At 43.0% G+C, this 22481-nt stretch overlaps 2 protein-coding genes across 3 annotated transcripts in view; both read right to left on the minus strand.

Moving 5' to 3' along the window:
* Positions 1-6996, minus strand: part of LOC117364044 (cytosolic phospholipase A2 zeta-like) — a 120057-nt gene extending 113061 nt beyond the window's left edge. For both annotated transcript variants that reach the window (XM_033952803.1, XM_033952802.1), the window contains exon 1: positions 6848-6996. In XM_033952803.1, the coding sequence (XP_033808694.1) occupies positions 6848-6961 (114 nt within the window). In that variant the 5' untranslated portion in view covers positions 6962-6996. The remainder of the gene's footprint in view (positions 1-6847) is intronic.
* Positions 6997-11962: 4966 nt separating this feature from the next.
* The window catches only part of VPS39 (VPS39 subunit of HOPS complex), an 81194-nt gene continuing 70675 nt past the window's right edge, over positions 11963-22481 (minus strand). The window contains exon 25 of the mRNA XM_033951426.1: positions 11963-16261. Within this exon, the coding sequence (XP_033807317.1) occupies positions 16186-16261 (76 nt within the window). The 3' untranslated portion in view covers positions 11963-16185. The remainder of the gene's footprint in view (positions 16262-22481) is intronic.

Below are 22481 nucleotides of genomic sequence, written 5' to 3' on the forward strand. Positions count from 1 at the left end.
CCATAAAAATCGTAATAAAAACTTTACATATCTGCCTCCGGAACATCAGCACCTGGCATACGAAAGCCTAGTAGAACAGCACGGAGGTGGCTTAAGTAGTCTGGTACTATTGGGGTTGTAGACAGGTGGGTCTAGTATGATTTGGGGGCTTACCATGACCTATAAGGGAGTTGTGGTGAGATATGTATATGGCACCCTTTTTGTGAAGTTCATAGCACTGCTCTGTAAGGTGCCCCACGACTGTGTTGCCAAGTCTGGGTGTCCAGTCCATTACTTTGCTGGCCCCTCCCATGTCCAAAAGGTTTTATTCTATGCGTTTTTGATTTGCATGAATTTTTGGACGAGAATGGAGTATAAAGATAGATGACTTAGTGACCTGGCCGACCAAACGACTGGATGTATACTTAAACGATTTTCAAAAACCAATTATTTTGGACATATTTTTGGGGAATGGATTTTAGACACTAACAACTTTGGGCGACTAGCTACTTAGGCCCAAAACGGACTTAGATGTTTCTTTTGATTATGCCCCTCTGTCTATTCTCTGAGTGAAAAAAATATTTCCTCCTGTTGGCTTTAAAAGTATTTCCCTGTAACTTCAAGTGTCCTCTAGTCTTTGTAATTTTTGACGGAGTGAATAATCAATCCACTTGTACCCGTTCTACTCCACTCAGGATTTTGTAGACTTCAATCATATCTCCCCTCAGCTGTCTCTTTTCCAAGCTGAAGAATCCTAACCTTTTTAGTCTTTCCTCATATGAGAGGAGTTCCATTCCCTTTATCATCTTGGTCACCGGACCTATGGGGCATCTATTTTCCTTTCTAGTATATAAGCATAACAGGTGTAGAGTAGGTATAAGTGATTACACCTAAATGCCAGAAATATGCACATAACTTACAGTAATCTATGTGTAAATACATCTATCAAATACACACTATGTTAGATATACAGCAAAGCACTTAGGTGGAATTTTGTCTTTTAAAGAGCATATATTGTATTCACTCTAATAATCCCTCTCCCCCCTTTTAAATTGAGTCTAACATCCAACTTTTAATTACTCGAATAATTGCCCATCCCCCCAAATCCATGTTAACCTGTCATGACTCAAGGACAGTTGAGTGCAGCAGTTTCACCATGGCCGTTTCATCGCTGGCAAGCACGTACCATGCTGAAGCTGCCGTTCCATTGGACAAATATTGTGTGCTTAAGTCCCAATTGGACATTGCCCCCCACTAATGCTTCATGCCCAATTGAACAGGTGAAAGAGGGGGCATTGCAACCTCCTCCCCAAACGGTGCTTCAGGCCCAATTACTTCAAGATTTGAAAGGGGACAATGCCCTCCACCCCCCCCCCCCTCCCTGCCTATCAGATTCAGAATGGGGCAGCATCTGTCAAACTCCTCAGCTCTTCAGGAGAGCTGGGTTGGGGGACGGCAACTCAGCATGATGAGGTCAACCTGGCATAGCATCTGTCAGACTCCTCACGAGCTGCCCGTTCAGGTGAGCTGGGTGGGGGCCGACTCAGTGTGATGAAACAGCCTCTTCTTAAAGGGCTGCAATGAATGGCTATGATTAAACATCCTGCACTGAAACGTCCCACACTGAAAGGGCTGCGCTGAAACATCCCATCCCTATCATTGCTCTCCTCCACCCCTCCCATAAGATAAACAAATTTTTCCTTACTAGGGCTTCAGATTTAGCTCAGTAATAATGTGTTTAACGCACTAAGAGCTCCTTTTACTAAGCTGCGTTAGGGCATTAACAAGCGGAATAGTGCGTGCTACAATGCCGCACGGGCTAGACGCTAACACCAGCATTGAGCTGGCGTTAGTTCTAGCCGTGTAGTGCAGGGTTAGCGTGCGCTAATCTGCTGCGTGTGCTAAAAACACTAGCACACCTTAGTAAAAGAAGTCCTAAATGTTTAACATTTGTTAAAAATTTTAATTGCAGTTAATACAATTACCTGGTCGTCTGCTCCTGTGTTGGAACAATTGCTTCTCCAGGTCTGAAAAAGTGGCTGCAGTGTCAGCGTCAGCACACTCTGATGCCAACATCGCAGCCACTTTTTCAGACCTGGAGAAGCAGCGGGCCTGACACGGGAGCGGGAGACCAGGTAATCCATTAATCACTGGATTCAGGAATGCAAGGATGGAGAGAGTTGCTGCATGGAGGGGGTGGGGGCAAGGAGAGAGAGATGCTACAAGGGGGGCAGGGAGAGGGAAAGAAACACTGGAATAAGGGGGGATAATGCATGAAAGCAGTGCTGTATTGAGAAAAAGGCAAGGAGAAACTAAAGTGTCTCCAATAATAGCCCACCATAGACTTCAGAAAAACTAATGTTTCTTAATAATAGCCCAGGCCAATACAGTATGTACACGTGTGAATATATGCCATTATTTTAATCATTTATATGCATAATTGGTGTGAAAATGCTCATGCCTATTTTATAAAATTACTCCTTAAATGGGAAAAACACATCAGAATATACACTGTAAATAAGTAAATATTTACTACATATGACCCTTTGTGACAAATCTGTATTTATCTTAGCAGAAAACACAATGGAATCCTACAATTTATTTGTTTTACTAGGCTCAAAATCATCAGATATGTACTACATGAAGAAATTACATAAGATGGCTTTATATAAGAAACTGTACTTCATATACTATATATGTAATTCCAAAGCCTGTCAATATCCCTGAAGAAAGACAGACTGTTCACTCTCTCCAAGGTAGGGAGAACGAGAGGGCACTCACTAAAGTTGAAAGGGGATAGATTCCGTACAAACGTAAGGAAATTCTTCTTCACCCAGAGAGTGGTAGAAAACTGGAACGCTCTTCCGGAGTCTGTTATAGGGGAAAACAGCCTCCATGATTTCAAGACAAAGTTGGACAAGTTCATCCTAAACTGATGAGACTGGACTCATTTAGAGCACTGGTCTTGACCTTGGGGCTGTCGCGTGAGCAGACTGCTGGGCAGGATGGACCATTGGTCTGACCCAGCAGCGACAATTCTTATGTTCTTATGAAAAATAATCAATGAAAGTATATTCTTCAATGAAATATTCTGTTATGTGAAATTTTTCTTTTAATGCTGCTGCTCTTAATATCTTTTCTTCCCACCTTGTAGTTCCTGTACCTATTCTATATGTTCCTTTTAAATTCCCTCTAAATATATCTAACAAAAATATGCATTCCCACTATTTTTCTACTTAAAGTAGTTGATGTGGTGCACTTGAACAACTATTTCCCAAAGCAGTAACAGGCCCTCACAAAAGGCAAAAACAACTCAACAGAATAAAGCAGGGGTCTCAAAGTCCCTCCTTGAGGGCCGCAATCCAGTCGGATTTTCAGGATTTCCCCAATGAATATGCATGAGATCTAGGGTATGTGGCACCCGGGGCCCATCATTTTTTGACACCCCCCCCCCCATCTATATGAAAAATATGATTTTTAGTACCAATCTACATATCGCACCACAAGAGTGTACCTAGGAAAAGGCTGCATCTTAAACATTGCAGTGAGCACTAGAACACCAACACATACATTGTAAAACTAAACAAGCCAGATCCCGCACAGTCAATTGGTCCTGTAGTCAATGCCAACTGAAATCTATGTCTTTTTCAGAACACACAGAACAGAGATACACCCTCGCCCAAAATGGAATAATCACAAACTAAAAATAGAAATATGTAGACAAAAGTTAAACTGATCCGCCAAGAAACCAGACCCTGGATACAATGCAACACCACAAAAAACAGTAACACATGTCCTCTAATACAGTGCAAAATATAAAGACAGTAGATGTAAATTTGAAAAACCTGATACATAACAATCACCACTTTATAAATTAACAAATAAAAATAAAACAAATAATGAGAAATAAAAAAATACCATTTTATTGGACTAATCCCCGTAAGCTCGGTCCCCATCCCCGCAAACCACCTGATTCCATCCACACAAGCCTTGAATTGTTTATATTAAAGTATAAAAAGAAACAATATTCTGTACAATTGTCAATTTATAAATCAGCGTCTTCTCCCCACTCTCTTCCCCATTTCCCTTCAGCATCCTCAGCCCACTCTCTCTCCACTTTCCTTCAGCGCACGCACATAAAAACAAGCAAGTAATTTTATATCATTTTCATTCTATTCATTCATAGAAATTAAAGTCTAGATAATGCCAGTCACATAACAAAACATGATTTTACAAAAATAATTCCCTGCAGTCAAGCCTACAAGGATTACTAGATGTCTTTCAGCAGTTCCCCTCCCTCCCTCCCCCTTACCTTTGTGGCCAAGTCAAAATGATCTACCAACAATAAAATTTTAAAAACACAAAGCACGCTGTACGCAGAGAAAATGTTAATTATCATTTATATTCCGCGGGTTTTCAAAGAGGTCAAGGCAGATGACTTTATGCAATGTCACCTCAGTAACAACTATACAAAAATAGACAAATATTCCCCCTCCCTTTTTACTAAACTGCGATAGCGGTTTTTAGCGTAGGGAGCTGCGCTGAATGCCCCACGCTGCTCTCGACGCTCATAGGCTCCCTGCGCTAAAAAACTCTATTGCGGTTTAGTAAAAGGGGGCCATAGTGCAAAATATAGACAGCAGATATAAATTTTCAAAACGGACACATTTTGATCACTAAGTTGAAAATAAAATCATTTTTCCTACTTTTTTGTCTGGTGATTTCATGAGTCTCTGGTCCTTCTTCTGGTCCTTCTTCTTTCTCTCTCCCCCTGGCTCCCCTCTTTATTTCTGCCTTTCTTTCTCTCTCCTCCTGGCCCCCCTCTTTATTTCTGCCTTTCTTTCTCTCCCCTTGGTCCCCCTCTTTCTTTCTGCCTTTCTTTCTCTCTCCCCCTGGCCCTCCTCTTTCTTTCTGCCTTTCTTTCTCTCCCCCTTGACCCCCTCTTTATTTCTGCCTTTCTTTCTCTCCCCTTGGTCCCCCTCTTTCTTTCTGCCTTTCTTTCTCTCTCCCCCTGGCCCCCTCTCTTTATTTTTTCCTTTCTTTCTCTCTCCCCCTAGCCCGCACAAAGCCAGCAGCCGATTTCTTCCTGCTCCTTCCCCGATGTCCTGATGTCCTGAACTTCATCGGGCAGCAGCAGCATTCACAATTCACTGCTGTTGCCCGCTTCAGGCCTTCCTCTCTGTCGGGTCCTGTCTTCATGAAAACTGGAAGTAGGCAGGACCAGGCAGAGAACAAGGCCTGAAGCCGGCAACAGCAGCGAATTGTAAACGCTGCTGCTGCCCGAAGAAGGTAATGGAGCACCGAGGCAGTCCGCTTCTCCCCCCTCCCAGCCGAACCCCCGCTGACCCTCCTATCTCCCCCCCCCCTCCGTGAACCTTTCCGACCTTCCCAGCGAGAGCAGCAAACCTCCTTCGCGGCTTTCTCCTCCCTCTGCCGCGTTACTGATGACGTCATCAGTGATGCGGCAGAGGGAGGATAAAGCCGACGCTACTGGAGGGAGGTTTGCTGCTTTCGCTGGGAGGGTCGGAAAGGTTCACTTGGGGGAGGAGAGATAGGATGGTCAGCGGGGTTTCGGCTGGGAGGGGGGAGAAGCGGTCTGCCTTGGTGCTCCAAGGCCTGGCGCCATTACCTTTTTCGATAATGGCGCCGATGCTGCTTTCGCTGGGAGGGAAGGAGCGCGATAGGGACCGGGCCAGCTGTGCACCCCCCCCCTAAGGCGGCACCCGGGATGGACCTCCCCCTCGCCCCCCTTGGTACGCTACTGCCCTGGGGAAACAGCCTGCAACAAGATCGCGCGATGCCAGAGATCTTTGCCTGCTTCGGCTGTTTCCTCCGCCGCGGTCCCGCCCCTCCTCTGACATCAGAGGAGGGGCAGGACCGTGGCGGAGGAAACAGTCGAAGCAGGCAAAGATCTCTGGCATCGCGATCTTGCTGCAGGCTGTTTCCAGACGCGACACCCGGCGCAGGAGGGGGGGAACTGGACCGGACCGGGAGCACCCCCTCAGGGCTTGGTACCCGGGGCGGACCGCCCCTCCCGCCCCCCCCCCCCCCCCCTTGGTTCGCCACTGCATGAGATCTATGTGTATGCACTGCTTCATTGCATATTCATTGGGAAAATCCTGAAAACCCGAATGGATTGCGGCCCTCAAGGAAGGACTTTGAGACCCCTGGAATAAAGCCATATAAGATTTTTAATTCCACAGTTGACTGTGGCTGACAGCTCCTCACTTAGATCACGGACTCTGTAAAATGAGATCTTTCTTTCGGCTTACTGCATATCAGTGTTGCTATTTTTATTAAATTGTGCTCTGGTAAAACGCGGACCTGACGGACCTCGCGGATCTACAACCGCACGTCCTTAAAAAGGTCCGTCAGGTCCGCGTTTTACCCCCTTCCCTGTTCTCCACTTAAGCCAATCAAACGGCAAGAGTAAAGTCGTTTGCGCAGAATACCGACATCCAGGAAGTATCTCTATGAAAACTATGCAGAGTCCAACATTTGACCTATGCACTGCCAGTCGTCCGAATCCCAGAACCTTTACAGCTCTCTTATAAATACATACAAACACTTGAAGAAAACCCATTTTGTAGGAGAGAAGGCCAGTTCTATAGGTGCGTTCTCATTTCTCTACTGTGCTAAAATCTTTCCACTATAGAAAGTCAACATAATGGCACAGGTATGTCCTTTTCTAGCCACGCTTCACTTTGCTGAAAGCCTACAGGGGAAACGATAGCCACCTGCTCCCCTTCCTCTCTGTCCCTTAATAGCGGAAAGAGACAAAGCCCCCTCCCCCCACCAGCCCGTGCGAGCCCTTGGTGGGAGGCGTCCTCGAGCTGCCAGCGCCGCACGCGCACTTTCTCGCATTTACCTTCCAGGTAGGGGGGCGGCGTCCACCGGCTGCCTTTTTGCGCTCTTTGCGCTGAAAGAGCACCGCGGCGAGCACGGGTAGCGCTCGGGGACAGAAGGACATCCGACCGAGCATGAGGGCAGCGCGCTTCTTTTCAGTCACGGACCCCTAGGGAAGCCGTATTCTGTCCAAGACTCCAAGTCCTATGCTATGCTCGGCCCTGCCGATGCTGTAGAGCGCCACCACAGGAGAAAAGCGGACAACACAGTGACTAGCTTAGCCCCTTTCCAGTACTAGTCTTTCCTTCTCAATAATACAATAGCATTTAGTTTTAGTTAATTGGGGATTTTGCTCACATCTTTTTTTCAGTAGTAGCTCAAGCTGAGCTAGGGGATGTTGAAAAGTTCTCAGCCCAACCAACTTCCTAAATTTTGAGCATTTTGCCACTGTAGGTGAAAAAGTGTTATTTTTCAAAGTGCCAATTTTACAGAATCATATTGCTATGTTTTTTTGACATTGTTTCAGATCATTGATTGAACCATGTCAACAAAAAGCATGGACTTTTCAAGTGTGGAACTCCCAGCCATCATAAAGTTCCAGAAGAAAACTCCAAAGGAAATCAGTGAATGTAAGATGCAAATATTGAGTAACAAATATCCATCATATTTCACAATGAAGAAGTGGTGTGTAAACTTTCAACATGGAGATTTTGAGACTGAAAACGCAGCACTATTTGGGAAGTCTCAAATGATGTCAGCACCTGAAATTGTTAACAATGTCCATGACCTGATTTTGGCTGATCAGCAAATATCAGCTAACACAATTGCTGAGACACTACAGCTATCCAGGGAATGTGTTGGGTGTATAACCCATGAGCAGCTGGGTATGCAGAAGCTGTCAGCCAAGTGGGTACCCAACTGTTTGAATGCTGGCAAGAAATGACATCTAGTGGACACTTCCAAGTTGATTTTGCAGCATTTTCAGCGAGCTGGTGCAACATTTTGGACCAACTCATTACTGTTGATGAAACATGCTTACATTACTATGATCCTGAGACAAAACACAGACCATGCAATGGCAGCACTCAGGTTCTCCAAGCCCAGGAAATTCAAAGGTCATGGCCACAAGGTGTTATTATGACCGTCTTCCAAAGGGCCAAACAATGCAGAATACTACTGTAACTTGCTGTGCCAAGTAGAGGAGGCATGGAAAGAAAAAAGGGAGAGGGAAGCTGCAGAAAGGAGTTCTCTTATTGCAATGCACCTGCTCACAAGGCTGGTAAAACAATGTATGTTTTTGACAGTTGGGGTTTTAGTGCATTGACCACTCACCAGATCATGCTCCATCTATTTCCTGTTTCCAAACCTTAAAAATTTTGAATTTGAAAGGGTGACCATTTGCAAGTGATTTGAAAGCAATTGCAGCACCAGAGCAGTATTTCAGTGACCAAGACATCAACTTCACGTAGTAGGGGGGTGAATATGTGGAATAACTTGTAAGTTTCATGATTCCATGTCATTCCCTTCTTAGTTGGGCTGAGAACTTTTCAGCAGCCCCTCGCATGCTCAGGTATATTAAATATTTACCTGTTTCTGGAGAGCTCAATCTCTTAATTTTTATACCTAGGGCAGGATTAAAGGGTAGGCTTAGGCCCGGAATGCTGCCTGCTGCCAGAATGTGTACCTGCCTCCAGGCCCAACGTCAAAGTTCTGCCTCTTTCATTATTCAGTGCAGCTGAACTCGCAGTTTTCAAAAGGCCCACAGGCAGCAATTCCTACATACTGCCCACGGTTGACTTGGAAGCCTTTCCTCTGATACTGGGATTCTACGTCAATGAAGGAATGTAGTTCTGAATCAAGGCAAGGTCAGCACACTGATCTAAGGCCTTGTGTAAGAATACTGAATCATTCCTCATTCCCTCTCTCCTCCCTTCTTGTCACAAGACCCCTGTCACATATTAACCCTTATCTTAATCAAGCAGTCCTTATTTGGAAAGGCCATCAGCTGACAGGCATTAAGGACGCTCGGGTTCTGTCCACGTGTTAATCAGGCCCCTGCATAAGTGCTGAGTTGGAGGATGATCACAAGGTAAAAGCATGTACCTTTCTTTGTATCCCCGCTGTAAAGGCATGGACTTTGTATCCTCCAATCATTAGATATGTAATCGAGGGAGTTACTTTGATGTAATTAGCATAAAAAAACTCAATAAAAGGGACTCAGAGCTAGCCCCTGGCAGCGCCTCCATCCTGACTCTAAGACTGCATGTGTGTGTTTCCTGTGTGACATCCCTACACGTCAGACGGAAGGCTGTTGGGTCAGCATGTAGAAACCGCTGCCCACAGCCTTTTGAAGACTGCAAGTTTGTCTGCACTGAATAATGAAGGAAGGAGAAGGTGCTACTTGGACCTTTGGAGCTGGGCCTGGAGGTACACTCTCACAGGAAGAGAGAATGGAGGCAGAGGTGGGCAGGAGCCAGGGCCATGGAGAGGCAGGTACAGGGGACCTAGTGTACTTGGGTACCAGGGCCCACAGAAAAATTAATCATGCCCTATTTATACTCCAGTAGATTGATGATTCATATGTTTACCTCCCAATGTGCGGCTGCGGCCAAAAATGCAAACAGGATGCTAGGAATTAGTTTTAAAAATGATGGTTAACAAGCCTAAGAATGTTATAATGCTCCTGTATCGCTCAATGGTGCGACCTCATCTAGAGTACTGCATTCAATTTTGGTCTGCCTATCTCAAGAAAGATAGAGTGGCATTAGAAAAGGTTCAAAGAGCAACCAAGATGATAAAGGGGACAGAACTCCTCTCGTATGAGAAGAGACTAAAAAGGTTAGGGATCTTCAGATTGGAAGAGATAGCTAATGGGGAGATATGATTGAAGTCTACAAAATTCTGAGTGGAATAGAACGGGTACAAGTGGATCAATTTTTCACTCCATCAAAAATTACAAAGACTATGGGAACATGCAAAGTTACAGGGAAATATTTTTAAAACCAATAGGAGCAAATAATATTTCACTCACAGAATAGTTAAGCTCTGGAACGCATTGCCAGAGGATGTAATAAGAGCTTTAAGAAAGGCTTGGACAATTTCCTGGAGGAAAAGTCCATAGTATGTTATTGAGAAAGACATGGGGGAAGCAACTGCTTACCCTGGATCAATAGCATGGAATGTTATTACTTGTTGGGTTTTGGCCAGGTACTAGGGACCTGGTTTTGCCACTGTCAGAATGGGCTACTGGACTTGATTGACCATTTGGTGTGACTCAGTAAGGTATTCTTATCAATTTTTTTTTTTTACTTCAGTTTCCAAGTGCTGCAGCCCAATTCCTTGATTGTTTGTAAAATATTTCTTTCCTAATTCTCATCTTTAAACAATCATAGACCACAGCATGCTTCATTTCCTATTGCTATTTAGATTTTATTTTAAAAAAAATTAGATGTGGGCTAGCATCCCAAATATTGAGCAAGCCCCTTCCTTATGTCCAAGGAATGTAAAGTGTAATTTTTGCTGTATTTAGCACCCCAATCCATGCATGAAGTGTGGGGTGACTTCATTTTTTTATATTTTAAACAATGAATATACAGAATTAGATATATGATAAGATGCACAAACCTTGACTGTACTACTGAAAATAAGAGAGATACTTTGTGTGAGGTCCTGTTACATCAATTAAAATAAGACTCTACATAGAGAAAACAGTTATTATAGGCTACTTAGGGCTTCTTTTACAAAGGTGAGTTAGGGCCTTAACGTGTGGAATAGCACGTGCTAAATTGCCACATGCGCTAGATCTTAACACCAGCATTGAACTGGTGTTAGTTCTAGAAGCATAGCGCGGGTTTAGCGTGTGCTAAAATCCTGCGTGCGCTAAAAACACTAGTGCACCTTAGTAAAAGGAGCCCTTAGTCTTGAATTTAATTAATTAATTAATTAATTGTATATGATTTTTTAAAATTTATTTGTTTATTTCAGGACCTTCAAAATACATTTTGGAGCTCCTCAAAATGCAAGCCTGGTCAAATATTCCCTTTCCATGAAAGCAGATACTCATATTTGGAAGGAAAAAGACTGCTATTACGGTAATCTAGTGAAAGTTACACTTCCCCAAGAATCAATCAATAGCAATCCTCTGCATTTTAAGGTTATAATAGTGTTCCAAGTACATGGCCATGCAATATTGATATTTGACCTGTAATAATAAAATACCCTCATCAGCGCAACAGTACCTCCGTTCCTTAAAATTATAACAGTCAATAGTTACTAGAGGTTACAAAATCTTCTTTCTTTCAAAATAAAATTAAAAAAAAAAAAATCAGGTCTCACTTTTTATTCTAACTACCAAATGTATTAAAAATAGTTATTGTGATTTATGAGACCCTTTCCAACTATCTTTTCCTGTGCCCACCTCTATAATGTTACGAGTCCTGCAGGAAAAAATGCAGGAGTCACAACTACGCTTTCACACATTTACATAAACGCTATTTTACAGTTTTATTTTGTGCTGAATCTTCTTCTTATGTGCCGGTATCCAGACTTTTGGCCACAGAGTACAAAACCATTGCAAGGCTGGTTAATAGGAGTTGACTCACAGAGGCCTCGTGTTTGCAGATCATTTCTAATCTGGACTTTTTGTTCTATCTTTATTTTACAGGACTGTACAGTCTAGGCAAGGCCAACTGGGATTTAATACTTTAGGATTAGAGTTTTGTAGTAAAGGGAAGATAGACTTAGCAAACCCATGCATTTGAGTAGTCAGCTCAATGGCTCAGACATTCCCTCAACTTTACCAAGAGGGAACCTGTTTAAAGGTTGCCAGCCTGCCCTAGGTTCAAAGTGACTTACTTCAGCTTTACACTAGGTGCTGATATGGGATAGAAACTAAAGTTTAAAGACTCCTTCAGACCCAAGAACTGTACTACCCAACTCTGTCCATTTTTAACCTCTCTGTAGTCTTGGAATAAAGTGCAAATACTCTAGCTTTTCAAGGTTCTTTTTTCTCTTTTGTGCACAGGGATCTGTCAATGCTGCTAAGAGAAAAGACTAGAATGAATAGTTTCATCTCCAAATAGACAATAGCAAGAATATCATGCATCAGTCATCATACTTCAATAATGGGAAATCACTCTATTGTTATTATATTAATTTATTAAACACAATAAATTTGTTAAAATTATTTATTCTGCAAAAACAAAAAGCACATGAAACTGCAGTACAGAATACTCTCCCTAAATCAACTCATACCCTTACAAATGAGTAAAGTAACAAGGTGTTGAAGGGAAACTCAGCAACCTCTCTTGGGATCTGGGTAGAAGCTAGATCCTCTGGAATATATACTATCCACCAACTCTGCATCTGCTTTGTTTTCACTGTCAACTATGCAGATCTGGCTTTTACCGAGAACCAGGAAATCTCAATACATGACAAAGGAAAGCAATGCAAAATAAAATACATCCTTCCAATATGTGCCCAGGCTCTTGCCAGTGAAACTAGTAATCACTGGTAGCTTTCCTGTGCGTTTGAAATTCAGAGACACGGCATACCTTTCAATGTAATATTACAATAAGAAACAAAGGATATCCTCTGGATCCCCTACATCAGTGTCTCAAATTTTTTAGCTCTGGCACACTAAACAGAGCAAATATTTTTCACGGCACACTATAATTGAAATTATAAAATTGCAAAACCAACAAAAATTAAATCTGAGTTACCCATATATAGTTTTTTAAGCTATATATGGGTAATTGTAACAACAGTGAAACTAAAGTACATAGAATTGCTAATCAATGCGATATATGTGCTTGTTTTTTTTAGTGCAAATTAACTCAAAACGCAGCTCAATAGTCGACCATTTGCAGTCATTCTCTTTTTTCGGTTGAATTTCTGTTAGAGCTGAAAATCCAAATTTGCAAAGATAAGAAGATCCAAACGCTAACAAAACCTTGACTGTTTTGCTGCTCAAGATAGTACAACTACTGCATAAAAAATAAAACTAAAATCACCTGCAGTTTGTTTTCAAGGACCAGTCACGTCAAAGAATGATGCTCATCTGGGCGGTTGTATCCTTACACACACAGATGCTCATAACATTGATAGACTCTTGCAATCATGACATACATGTTATCTCTTCTGATTATACACTTATGAAGGGAATTTTTAAAAATAAATTTCTGAATCTCTCATGGCACACCCGGAATCTCTTCAGGGCACACCACTGTGCCGTGGCACACTGTTTAAGAGTCACTGCCCTAGATCCTCTAGAACCAGCTCTAAAGTTATAAGGAAAGATGCCCACGATTTATCTTCAACTGCTCCTAACAGAAGAAGGAAGAAGGCTACTGTAACAGGCTCTGTCTCAAACTTAAGAGCTGAGCCATTCCAGCACTAACAAATATTTTATTTGATATTGCATTGCTTTCCTTGGGAGCCACTCTCTTGTGAACCTAGTACACCTTGCTGCCACTACTACTAAAGATAATTTATTTTATTTTTACATTGCCTTCCTTAATCACCTCTTGAGATTTCCTCTTTGGTCTGTTAATGCTGAATCCACACAGCTAGCAGTATGAACAAAACATAAGAGTTTCAGACTTTGCTTCCACAGCAAACAGTGAACACAAAGCAGTTCCAGCAATTCTAAAGTGGATAGTGGCTTTACCCCTCTCTTGTATGTCCAGGGACTCAAAACTACCCTCTCTAACTTCACCTCTTCATAAATCTAACTTTCGGAAACTTTTTCCATGTGAGGAGAGGTAAGTATTTGAAGACCACAGAATCTGCCACCCACAAAAGCAATACTGCAGTAGCTATAGGCTAAACAACTGGGAACAATTACATAAGATTCAGTGGTCTTCAGCACATATGGTTATTGCAATATCTGGCCTTCATTATAGGAAAGGGTCCTAGAGGCCTTACATAAACTTCTCCTCTACCCCTAGACACAGAACAAGAGAAGGTTGTAAGTCCTCAGCATTAGAATGCCAAACAAATGGAAAAAATGTTTGCAGGAGATGGCAGGGGAATAAAAAGGTTTCCATTTGTAGCTTGAAAGCAGATTGCTACTACTTCGGTGGAAGTTTTTTTGCCCAGCGTGTTGGTGCGCAATTATTCAAGGCCTATGTTTACTACCATTTTATATTGCGGTTTATTTCAAACCTTATCAACCCTGGACCCCTGAGGAAGGCGTGTTTACCGAAACACGGACCGTGTTGGGTCCTTAGGTTTGTTTGAAGGGTGGTAACATTGACCGCATCTATATCTGATATAATAAACATAGCCTGCATCTTGTACATTTTGTCTGCAGTTCTTTTGTTTTTTTGTCAAATTGAGAATAAGACATTTAATAACTGTTTAATGTCAGTGACAGACACACAGATGATCTGGATTCATATGAGACCCCAAAGGTCCAAGAAATGTTGCAGATGCAAGGTGAAATCCCCAGACTTGTACAATGTTGCTAATTCTGCAGCATGCAAGACAAATCTAAGTCAAGAAGATAAAAACTGGTTAGACTTAGAGCATTCATCCACTCTGCTACTTAGTGTGATATCTGGGGGGGGGGGGGGATCTACACCCTAGATTTTTTTGTGTTTGTTTTTGACAAATATCCTTTGCTAAGCTTTCCATGGGGTAAACTAAAGAGGAACAGCCACCCTTAGCAAACTTCAGAAAACAACCGTTAATATTCAAGATAATTCATTTTTATCAAAAATTCTCAAACCTTGACTCAACAACAAATTTGTAGCCAGATTTTTGTTTGATTTGAATAAAAAAATGTCTGTAAATGAGTGAAACTGTATAAGAGAAACATGGTACTGTGATTTCTGGCCATTTTTTACCAGTGCTAACTTCTTAAACTACTAATCTCTAATTTCCCAAAATGATTTTGATCATCCGTGTGTGAATATCTTCTGGCTGCAGGTCCCATGGACTTTGCATAATAGTTACACAATGATAACAGTGTGTCTGAAAAAAGTAGTAGTCTTACATAAAATTTTACATTGGCTTTTACCAAGCTGCAGTAAGAGGTTTTTACCACAGGCCGGCAAAGTAAATGCTCTGATGCTCATAGAATTCCTATGAGCATTAGAACATTTACCTCACCTGGTCCGCAGTAGAAGCCTCTACCTCGGCTTTGTAAAAGCCAGCATTAATGTCTTTAAACATTAGGCAAACTAGTTTAGTTTTAGAATTAATTCTGTTGCAAGAAATGTATCTATAAGAGTCTGGAAGAAACCTGAAATACCAATTTAAACCTGTTGCAAGTAAAATCAGCAGCGAAGCCCACCATGCCTAAGCCAGAGGGGGATTGTTTATCTTTCCACTGAAACCAAAAGTGGATTTCCTGCTACTGGTTTGAGTTTACTCCCTGCCACCTCTGATAAATAACTGTAGATTTTAATGGAATGCCAGGTTTATCTACATGAAATCTCCCCACTACCTTTCAAAAAAGAATAAGTATTTCACCCCTCCCCAGGAAATTTATAGACTTCTCTGGCCTATCAAGAAAATGGTACAAAATCTCAGCAGCTAAAAGGAAGCATGCTCTGACCTTATGTTAACTTCCAGTCGAACTTCTATGACCTTCTTAAAAGTGGATGGTGCCTCCATGTCATGTGTCATATAGAGGATATAGGTTCACCTATAGGTGAACTGAATTCCAGCTATTCCCTCTTACCTTGTTATCTGCGCCTATGGCTGCTTTTGGAACCATATGCTATTCCCTTATGGCAACAGCTGTCCACGGAACCTCAGTACACTTGGGAGTGGATTGCAATTGTCCATTATATACTGGAATCATTACAGAAAACTGAGATGTTGAAGGAAAGGTCCATACAGTGTGTAAGACATGGAGTCACTTGGAAGGACTTTGCTTGTCACTGGTAAGCAAAAATAATTCTAATGATAGCCCCTCAATGACTATATTGCAGTAAGCCACATACCATAATGTATGGATATTAAGGTAGCTTTGCTATAAGTAAACTGGCCCTTATGACCAGACAGATTAAAAATTTGGATGGAGACAAAAAAAGGCCACGATACATTAACAAAGACTTCATTCTCGTGTTTTGACAATGCAATAGAAACAAGGTAGATGCAGTTGCAAGGTGTGCAGGACAGTGCAGCTGAATAAGTTGGTTTTCCCATTAAGATGCAGATATTGCCAGGTAAAAGCTGCAATAGTAGCCAGAACAGCATCCAGAGGTCGAGTAAGAAGAATCTGAATAGTATCCATCTCAGAACATGTTGTGGCAGCAAAGACCTCTCACTTCCTTGGGATGCCTGCTCCAGATCTTACTTCGTGTGGATGTTGCTGGTACTCGAGTCCTTTCGCACCACTTTTCAAGGTGTTCAAGTGTCCGCTGTACACACATCCTTGGCACAGTAATAATGTACAACCACAGCATTAGGATACCGGGCAAAGGCACTAGAGTTGAAGTCAGAGAGAAAGCAACTCGTAAGATTAAGAAAATCTGGAAAGAGTGTACTTTTTGTTACTTTCAACATCTACCCTGGAATTACAAAAGGAACACACGCAAAAAAAAGCTATACTGTGTCAGACCATCATGCCCGATGTCCTACCTGATCGTGGTTAATGCAAGTCAGGCTAACTCTTTGATGGGCTTTAGGCAAACAACTGTATTCCCTCACCCCCCCCCCCCCCCAAGATAGTGTAAATATACATTTTGAAATGTCCCAAAACACTTAGGGCTCTTTTTACAAAGGCATGCTAGCGGGGTTAACCCCCGTGCTGGCCAAAAACTACCGCCTGCTCAAGAGGAGGCGGTAGAGATTAGCGCGTCCGGCGGTTTAGCTCGCTTTTGTAAAAGGAGCCCTTAGCTTATACCCCAGTAATACCAATCTTGTTGCGTTCAAACCTCAGCCCATCCTACTGGCATAAAACAGTGAGCAGCATTTCTTACCTGCTGCTACAAGTAGGTCTGGTGGCTCCTGCAAGACTACAAGATTCCCTGGCTACTGACTGCAGCAGAAAACAGCAAAGGAGGAGGCAGCAGGTGATTGACCAGATCAAAATTCTACAGTGGGAACCACTGAATTAATGCATTTGATAGGTCACCCCTCTCCCCCCAAACATTTGGTCCTAATGAATATTACCACTGCTGCTACTACTACTTATCTCTTATAATAAAACCCTAAGCGGCGCATGCGCACTCTTATCGGCGTGCTTCCATGATCCGTAGGTCTGTGGCCGGCAAGAGTACGCATGTGCGCTTACTACGGCCCCACGCGCGATCCGCTCCAGTTCTCCTGTGCGCAGAGGCACCATTGATTGACAGGCAGCTGCCAGGCCATGGACTCTCAGACGCTCCGATTATGATGGCTTCCGCTCCAAGCTACTTCTGACTTGCCGTTTCAGAAAACACCATGGGAAGGAAGGTCGGCTGCCCACAAGCTTTAGGATACAGACGCCCGGAGGCAGAGGTAACCGCTGGAGGCTGGCGGGCCAGACATGTTCTCTCTTCTGGGCCTGGGCCTGCCCGAAGAAATCCTCCTCCTCATATTCTCTTACCTCGACTCGCAGGTACTGGCAGGCTCAGCCAAGTGTGCCGCAGGCTTCACATTTCACATCTAGCACCCGTTAATCTAATGGGCTTAAACACTATTTATTTATAAAGCACTACCAGACGCATACAGCGCTGTACAACAAACACACAAGACGGTCCCTACTTACAATCCAATTAAGAGGGATGTAGAACAAAAGCTTATATATGTTACTTAGGTGAGGAAATATAAAGGACTAGAGGTAGAGGAGTAAATTTAAAACAACCCGGAGAAAAATATTTCTTCACACAATGTGTAATTAAACTCTGGAATTCGTTGCCGGAGAATGTGGTGAAATCAGTTAGCTTAGCTGGGTTTAAAAACGGTTTGGATAATTTTGTAAAAGAGAAAAGGCCATAGACCATTATTGGCTTGGGGAAATACACTACTTATTCCTAGGATAAGCTGCATAAAATCTGTTTACAACTTTGGATCTAGTTAGGTTCTTGGAACCTGGATTGGCCACCATTGGAAGCAGGATACTGGGCTTGATGGACCTTTGGTCTGTTCCAGTGTAGCAATTCTTTTTTTTATAATTTGTTTTATTTAAAATTTTTCTAAACTATATAAACACAACAAGCACTGTAACACAATGTTGTAAAATAACTCTTAGAAACAAGGCATATCAGACAGTACAAGCAATCCCTCCCTCCCTCCCCCCCCCCAGAATTTCCATGCCAGTGTGGCAATTCTTATGTTCTTCTACTTAGCTACCTGGCAGCACCCTCTCCCGCTCCTCATAGAAAAAGAGAAGTTCCTACAAAAGAGAAAATTCGCAAACAAAGGGCATTCCCCCTAATTCTATAAATTTGTGCAGCTTCGTTGAGCCCTCTGGTTAAAGCAGTCCTGCTGAGCCTCAGCAGCACTTTGGCCTGGAAGAGCCATATCAGTGATTTCCCCCCCCCCCCATTGTTGGATCATCATGCATGCTGCCAAGAGACGATCTTGCATTGAGTGGTGGAGGTGATAGTGCAATAAAGAGTCGAAACAAGTTGGAAAAAACTGGCCATAGTGACTTTAGAGTCAGCATGGGAAGCAATCCAGAGAGTACAAATCTCTCTCATGCATTTAACAATTACATTTAATGTGGATTTAAAAGTTTTGCAAGTTCAAGAGGAGCAATTACATCGAGCTATTGACCAACAAGCTTTTAGGGTATCATCAATTGAAGAATCCTTAAAAAGTTTTCAGGACTTCAAGTATCAACTATAAAAGAAAAGGATGTAATTATGCAAAGAATGAAATGTTTGGAAAATCAGACCAAGAAAAATAACTTAAGGTTTTTGAACTTTCTTAAGTTCCCATTGGTTCCAGCAACAAAAGCTCAAAAGTACTTCCAGGAGGGGTTAAAAATTTCATCTAACACTATAGTACAGGCACAATATTTGACTGGCATAAGAAAGAGGGGGCTAGGGTTGGAGGAGAGTCATCGAATGTACAGCAAATTATGAACCTTACTGACTTTCTAGAGAATTCCTTAAAAGTTGTTTCTGAAGGAACAACCCTTATTGAGTCTTTTGCCTAGAATTGGATAGAGATAATATTGATTATATTTCTCCTTTATGAATAATTTGGTTTTGTGTTAAATAATTCAAGTTTTTCCTGATTTGTCTAGAGAAACCTAGAAGAGACACATGGATTTCTTTGTGCTGAGGACCAGGGTTCTTACACTGGGAGGTACATTTTGCTTAGAATTTCCTTGCAGAAATTTGGTAGTATTGCATGGATCTTGTATATCTTTTTGGACCCTAAAAAATTATTAAATTTTGTGGTTGCAACAGAGGGAATGCACCTATGTAATCCACTGTTACGCTGGCTAATGCTGATTATCGTATTTTTCGCTCCATAAGGTGCACCTGACCATAAGATGCACCCTAGATTTAGAGGAGGAAGACAAGAAAAAAAACCATTCTGAATCCATGCTCTGCACCCAACCCTACACTCCTTGCCAGGCTCTGCAACCTGTCTCCCCTCATACTTTTTTAAAACACCCCTCCCATCCCATAATACCTTTTAAAGACACCCTTGTAGCCTGGTGGTCCAGCGTGTATTGGAACGGGCAGAAGCCAGCTTCAACTGATGGCAGCCATTCAGGAAGTGGCACGGGCCAGACAGCAGCGCGGAAAGCTGGCTCCTGTCCGTTCCGATACACGCTGGACCACCAGGATATAAGGGTGTTTTAAGAGGTAGGATGGGGTGGGGGGGCAGTGAAAAGAAGAAAGCATTTGATGAGGGACTGGCACCAGTAGAACCTAAAACAGATAAAGCAATCCAGATAATACATTTATTCTAATAGCTGAAATTCTATTAATCCAAGTCAAAGTATGAGTCTTCCAGCGTTGTACACATTGCCTACAACACTCTCCAATTCTTGGCTTTGTCATCAACAATTCCAAATCAAACCTAGCTCCATCTCAAAATTCTTCAGTTCACACTGTAGGTGCTTGCTTAAATACTCAGGACGCCAGAATCTGCTTTCCAAAATCCAGAAAACAAATACTAAATGAGTTATATTCAAAGCTACAAAATTCAACTTGCCCAATAACTAGAGACATTATGCCAACTCACAAGCAAGTAGCACAGATAAGAAACCTAATGAGGAAGACAATTAACCTTCTAGTCTTGAAAGCCAAGATAGATCCTTAGCAGCATAGACCAGAATTAACTTGTTACACTGAAAGACCGATGTAATAGTCTTGTTTTAGTCATGCACTAAAGCTCAGCACAAGGTATCCATATAAGTGTACAGGAAAACTCTTTCTTCTAAATGGAGTAACCAAACAGTATACAAATGTGTTGTATGCAATGTGCACCAACATGGGACAGCATGCCAAAACCATCCACACACTGGTTTTCGCTAGCAGCAACTATAATCTGCAAAACAATTGTATTGACAATTGAAGTTGCATGTACAAATGCCAGAATGCTATTGTGTGTACAAATATAATGGCCAAAATTCAACCGGCGGTGGTCAGCAATGACATTAGCCCCGGATAGTCAGTGCTGGGCCATGTGCAGGCACCGGTACTAAATATACAGGATTATTTTCTATACCATTCTCCCAGGGGAGCTCAGAACGGGTTACATGAATTTATTTAGGTACGCAAGCATTTTCCCCCTATCTATCCTGGTGGGCTCACAATCTAGCTAATGTACTTAGGGTAATGGGAGGATTAAGTGACTTGCCCAGGGTCACAAGGAGCAGTGTGGGTTTGAAGCCACAACCTCAGGGGGTCGAGGCTGTAGCTTTAACCACTGCACCACACTTGTCTCCACTCAGCCTCCAGACCTTATGCAGATGCCAGACAATATTTAGCTGGGACTCATATAAGACACTTCTCTGTATTTGAGTTTAATACCTAATAGCTTCATTAGCATGGGATTTAAATGAGCTATGCATTAATGTCACTGCAAGTCTTTTCGCAGTGAACTCATGCACAAAACTCATGGTTGTACACAAAATTGTACACGAAAGCTACATAAAGCTGTGCACAAAGGCTACAGCGGTTCATTACACTGGCCCCTGAATGGGTCAGCTGGTCTTTTATTTACCATTATCTACTCTAGTATATACATGAGCTCCAGAAAGATTAGATCTCTCCTGCCTGTCCAATGAAAAATTTCTTTTGACTGACAGCACTGATCAAGAAGGTAATATGTTCTGGAGAGGTTCTGAAGCCTTGGGATAAGTGGGCTGATGGAGGAAATATCCTAGAATAAAAAGCACAGTTACTTACCGTAACAGGTGTTATCCAGGGACAGCAGGCATATATTCTCACATGTGGGTGACGTCATCTACGGAGCCCCGGCGCGGACAGCTTTTCAAGCAAACTTGATAGAAGTTTCAAGTTTGCACACTGCACCACGCATGTGCGTGCCTTCTCGCCCACTAGAGGGCGCATCCCACCTCGTGGTCCTCAGTTCCATAACTAGCAAGGAAGCCATCCCCGGGGAGGTGGGCGGGTTGTGAGAATATATGCCTGCTGTCCCTGGATAACACCTGTTACGGTAAGTAACTGTGCTTTATCCCAGGACAAGCAGGCATGATATTCTCACATGTGGGTGACCTCCAAGCCAACCAAAAAAGGGTAGGTGGGAGGATGGCAATTTATGAAAACAGGTTACGTAACACCGACTGGCCAAACCGGCCATCGTTTCTGGACAAGGTGTCCAGACAGTAATGAGAGGTGAATGTATGAACCGAAGACCAAGTGGCAGCCTTACATATGTCCTCCATCGGGGTGGATCGGAGGAAAGCTATCGAAGCTGCCATCGCTCGGACCTTGTGCCCCGTGACTCGACCCGGGGGAGGAAGGCCAGCCTGAGCGTAGCAAAAGGAAATGCAAGCGGCCAACCAGTTAGACAGAGTGCGCTTGGAAACTGGGTGCCCTAATCGATTTTGATCGAAGGACAAAAACAATTGAGGAACCTTCCGATGAGGCCTGGTGCGTTGAAGATAAAATGCCAACGCCCTCTTACAGTCAAGCGTGTGAAGCGCCGTCTCGCCTGGATGGGAGTGGGGCTTCGGGAAGAACACAGGAAGGACAATGGACTGATTGAGGTGGAAGTCAGAAACAACTTTAGGTACAAACTTAGGATGGGTGCGGAGGACCACCTTGTCGTGATGAAAGACAGTGAAAGGAGGGTCCGCAACCAAGGCTTGCAACTCCCCAATCCGCCTGGCGGAGGTGAGGGCAATTAGAAACACCGCCTTCCAAGTCAGAAATTTCAAGAGGGACTTGTTAAGTGGCTCAAAGGGGGGTTTCATCAGTTGAGCCAGGACCACATTCAAGTTCCACACGACGGGCGGAGGCTTAAGAGGGGGACAAACCCTGAGTAACCCCTTCATGAAGCGTGTCACCAAGGGATGGAGTGACAGAGGGCGTCCCTCCAGAGGTTGGTGGAAAGCAGAAATCGCACTGAGATGAACCCGCACCGAAGTGGTTTCAAGCCGGAGCGCGACAAATGAAACAAATATTCTAAAACCGAGGATACCGGCACTGATACCGGATCCAGGTGAAAAGACGAGCACCAGGTGGAAAACCTGGTCCATTTCTGCGCATAGCAAAGCCTCGTCGAGATCT

The sequence above is a fragment of the Geotrypetes seraphini genome, chromosome 7 (assembly GCF_902459505.1).
Source record: "Geotrypetes seraphini chromosome 7, aGeoSer1.1, whole genome shotgun sequence".
NCBI lineage: Eukaryota > Metazoa > Chordata > Amphibia > Gymnophiona > Dermophiidae > Geotrypetes > Geotrypetes seraphini.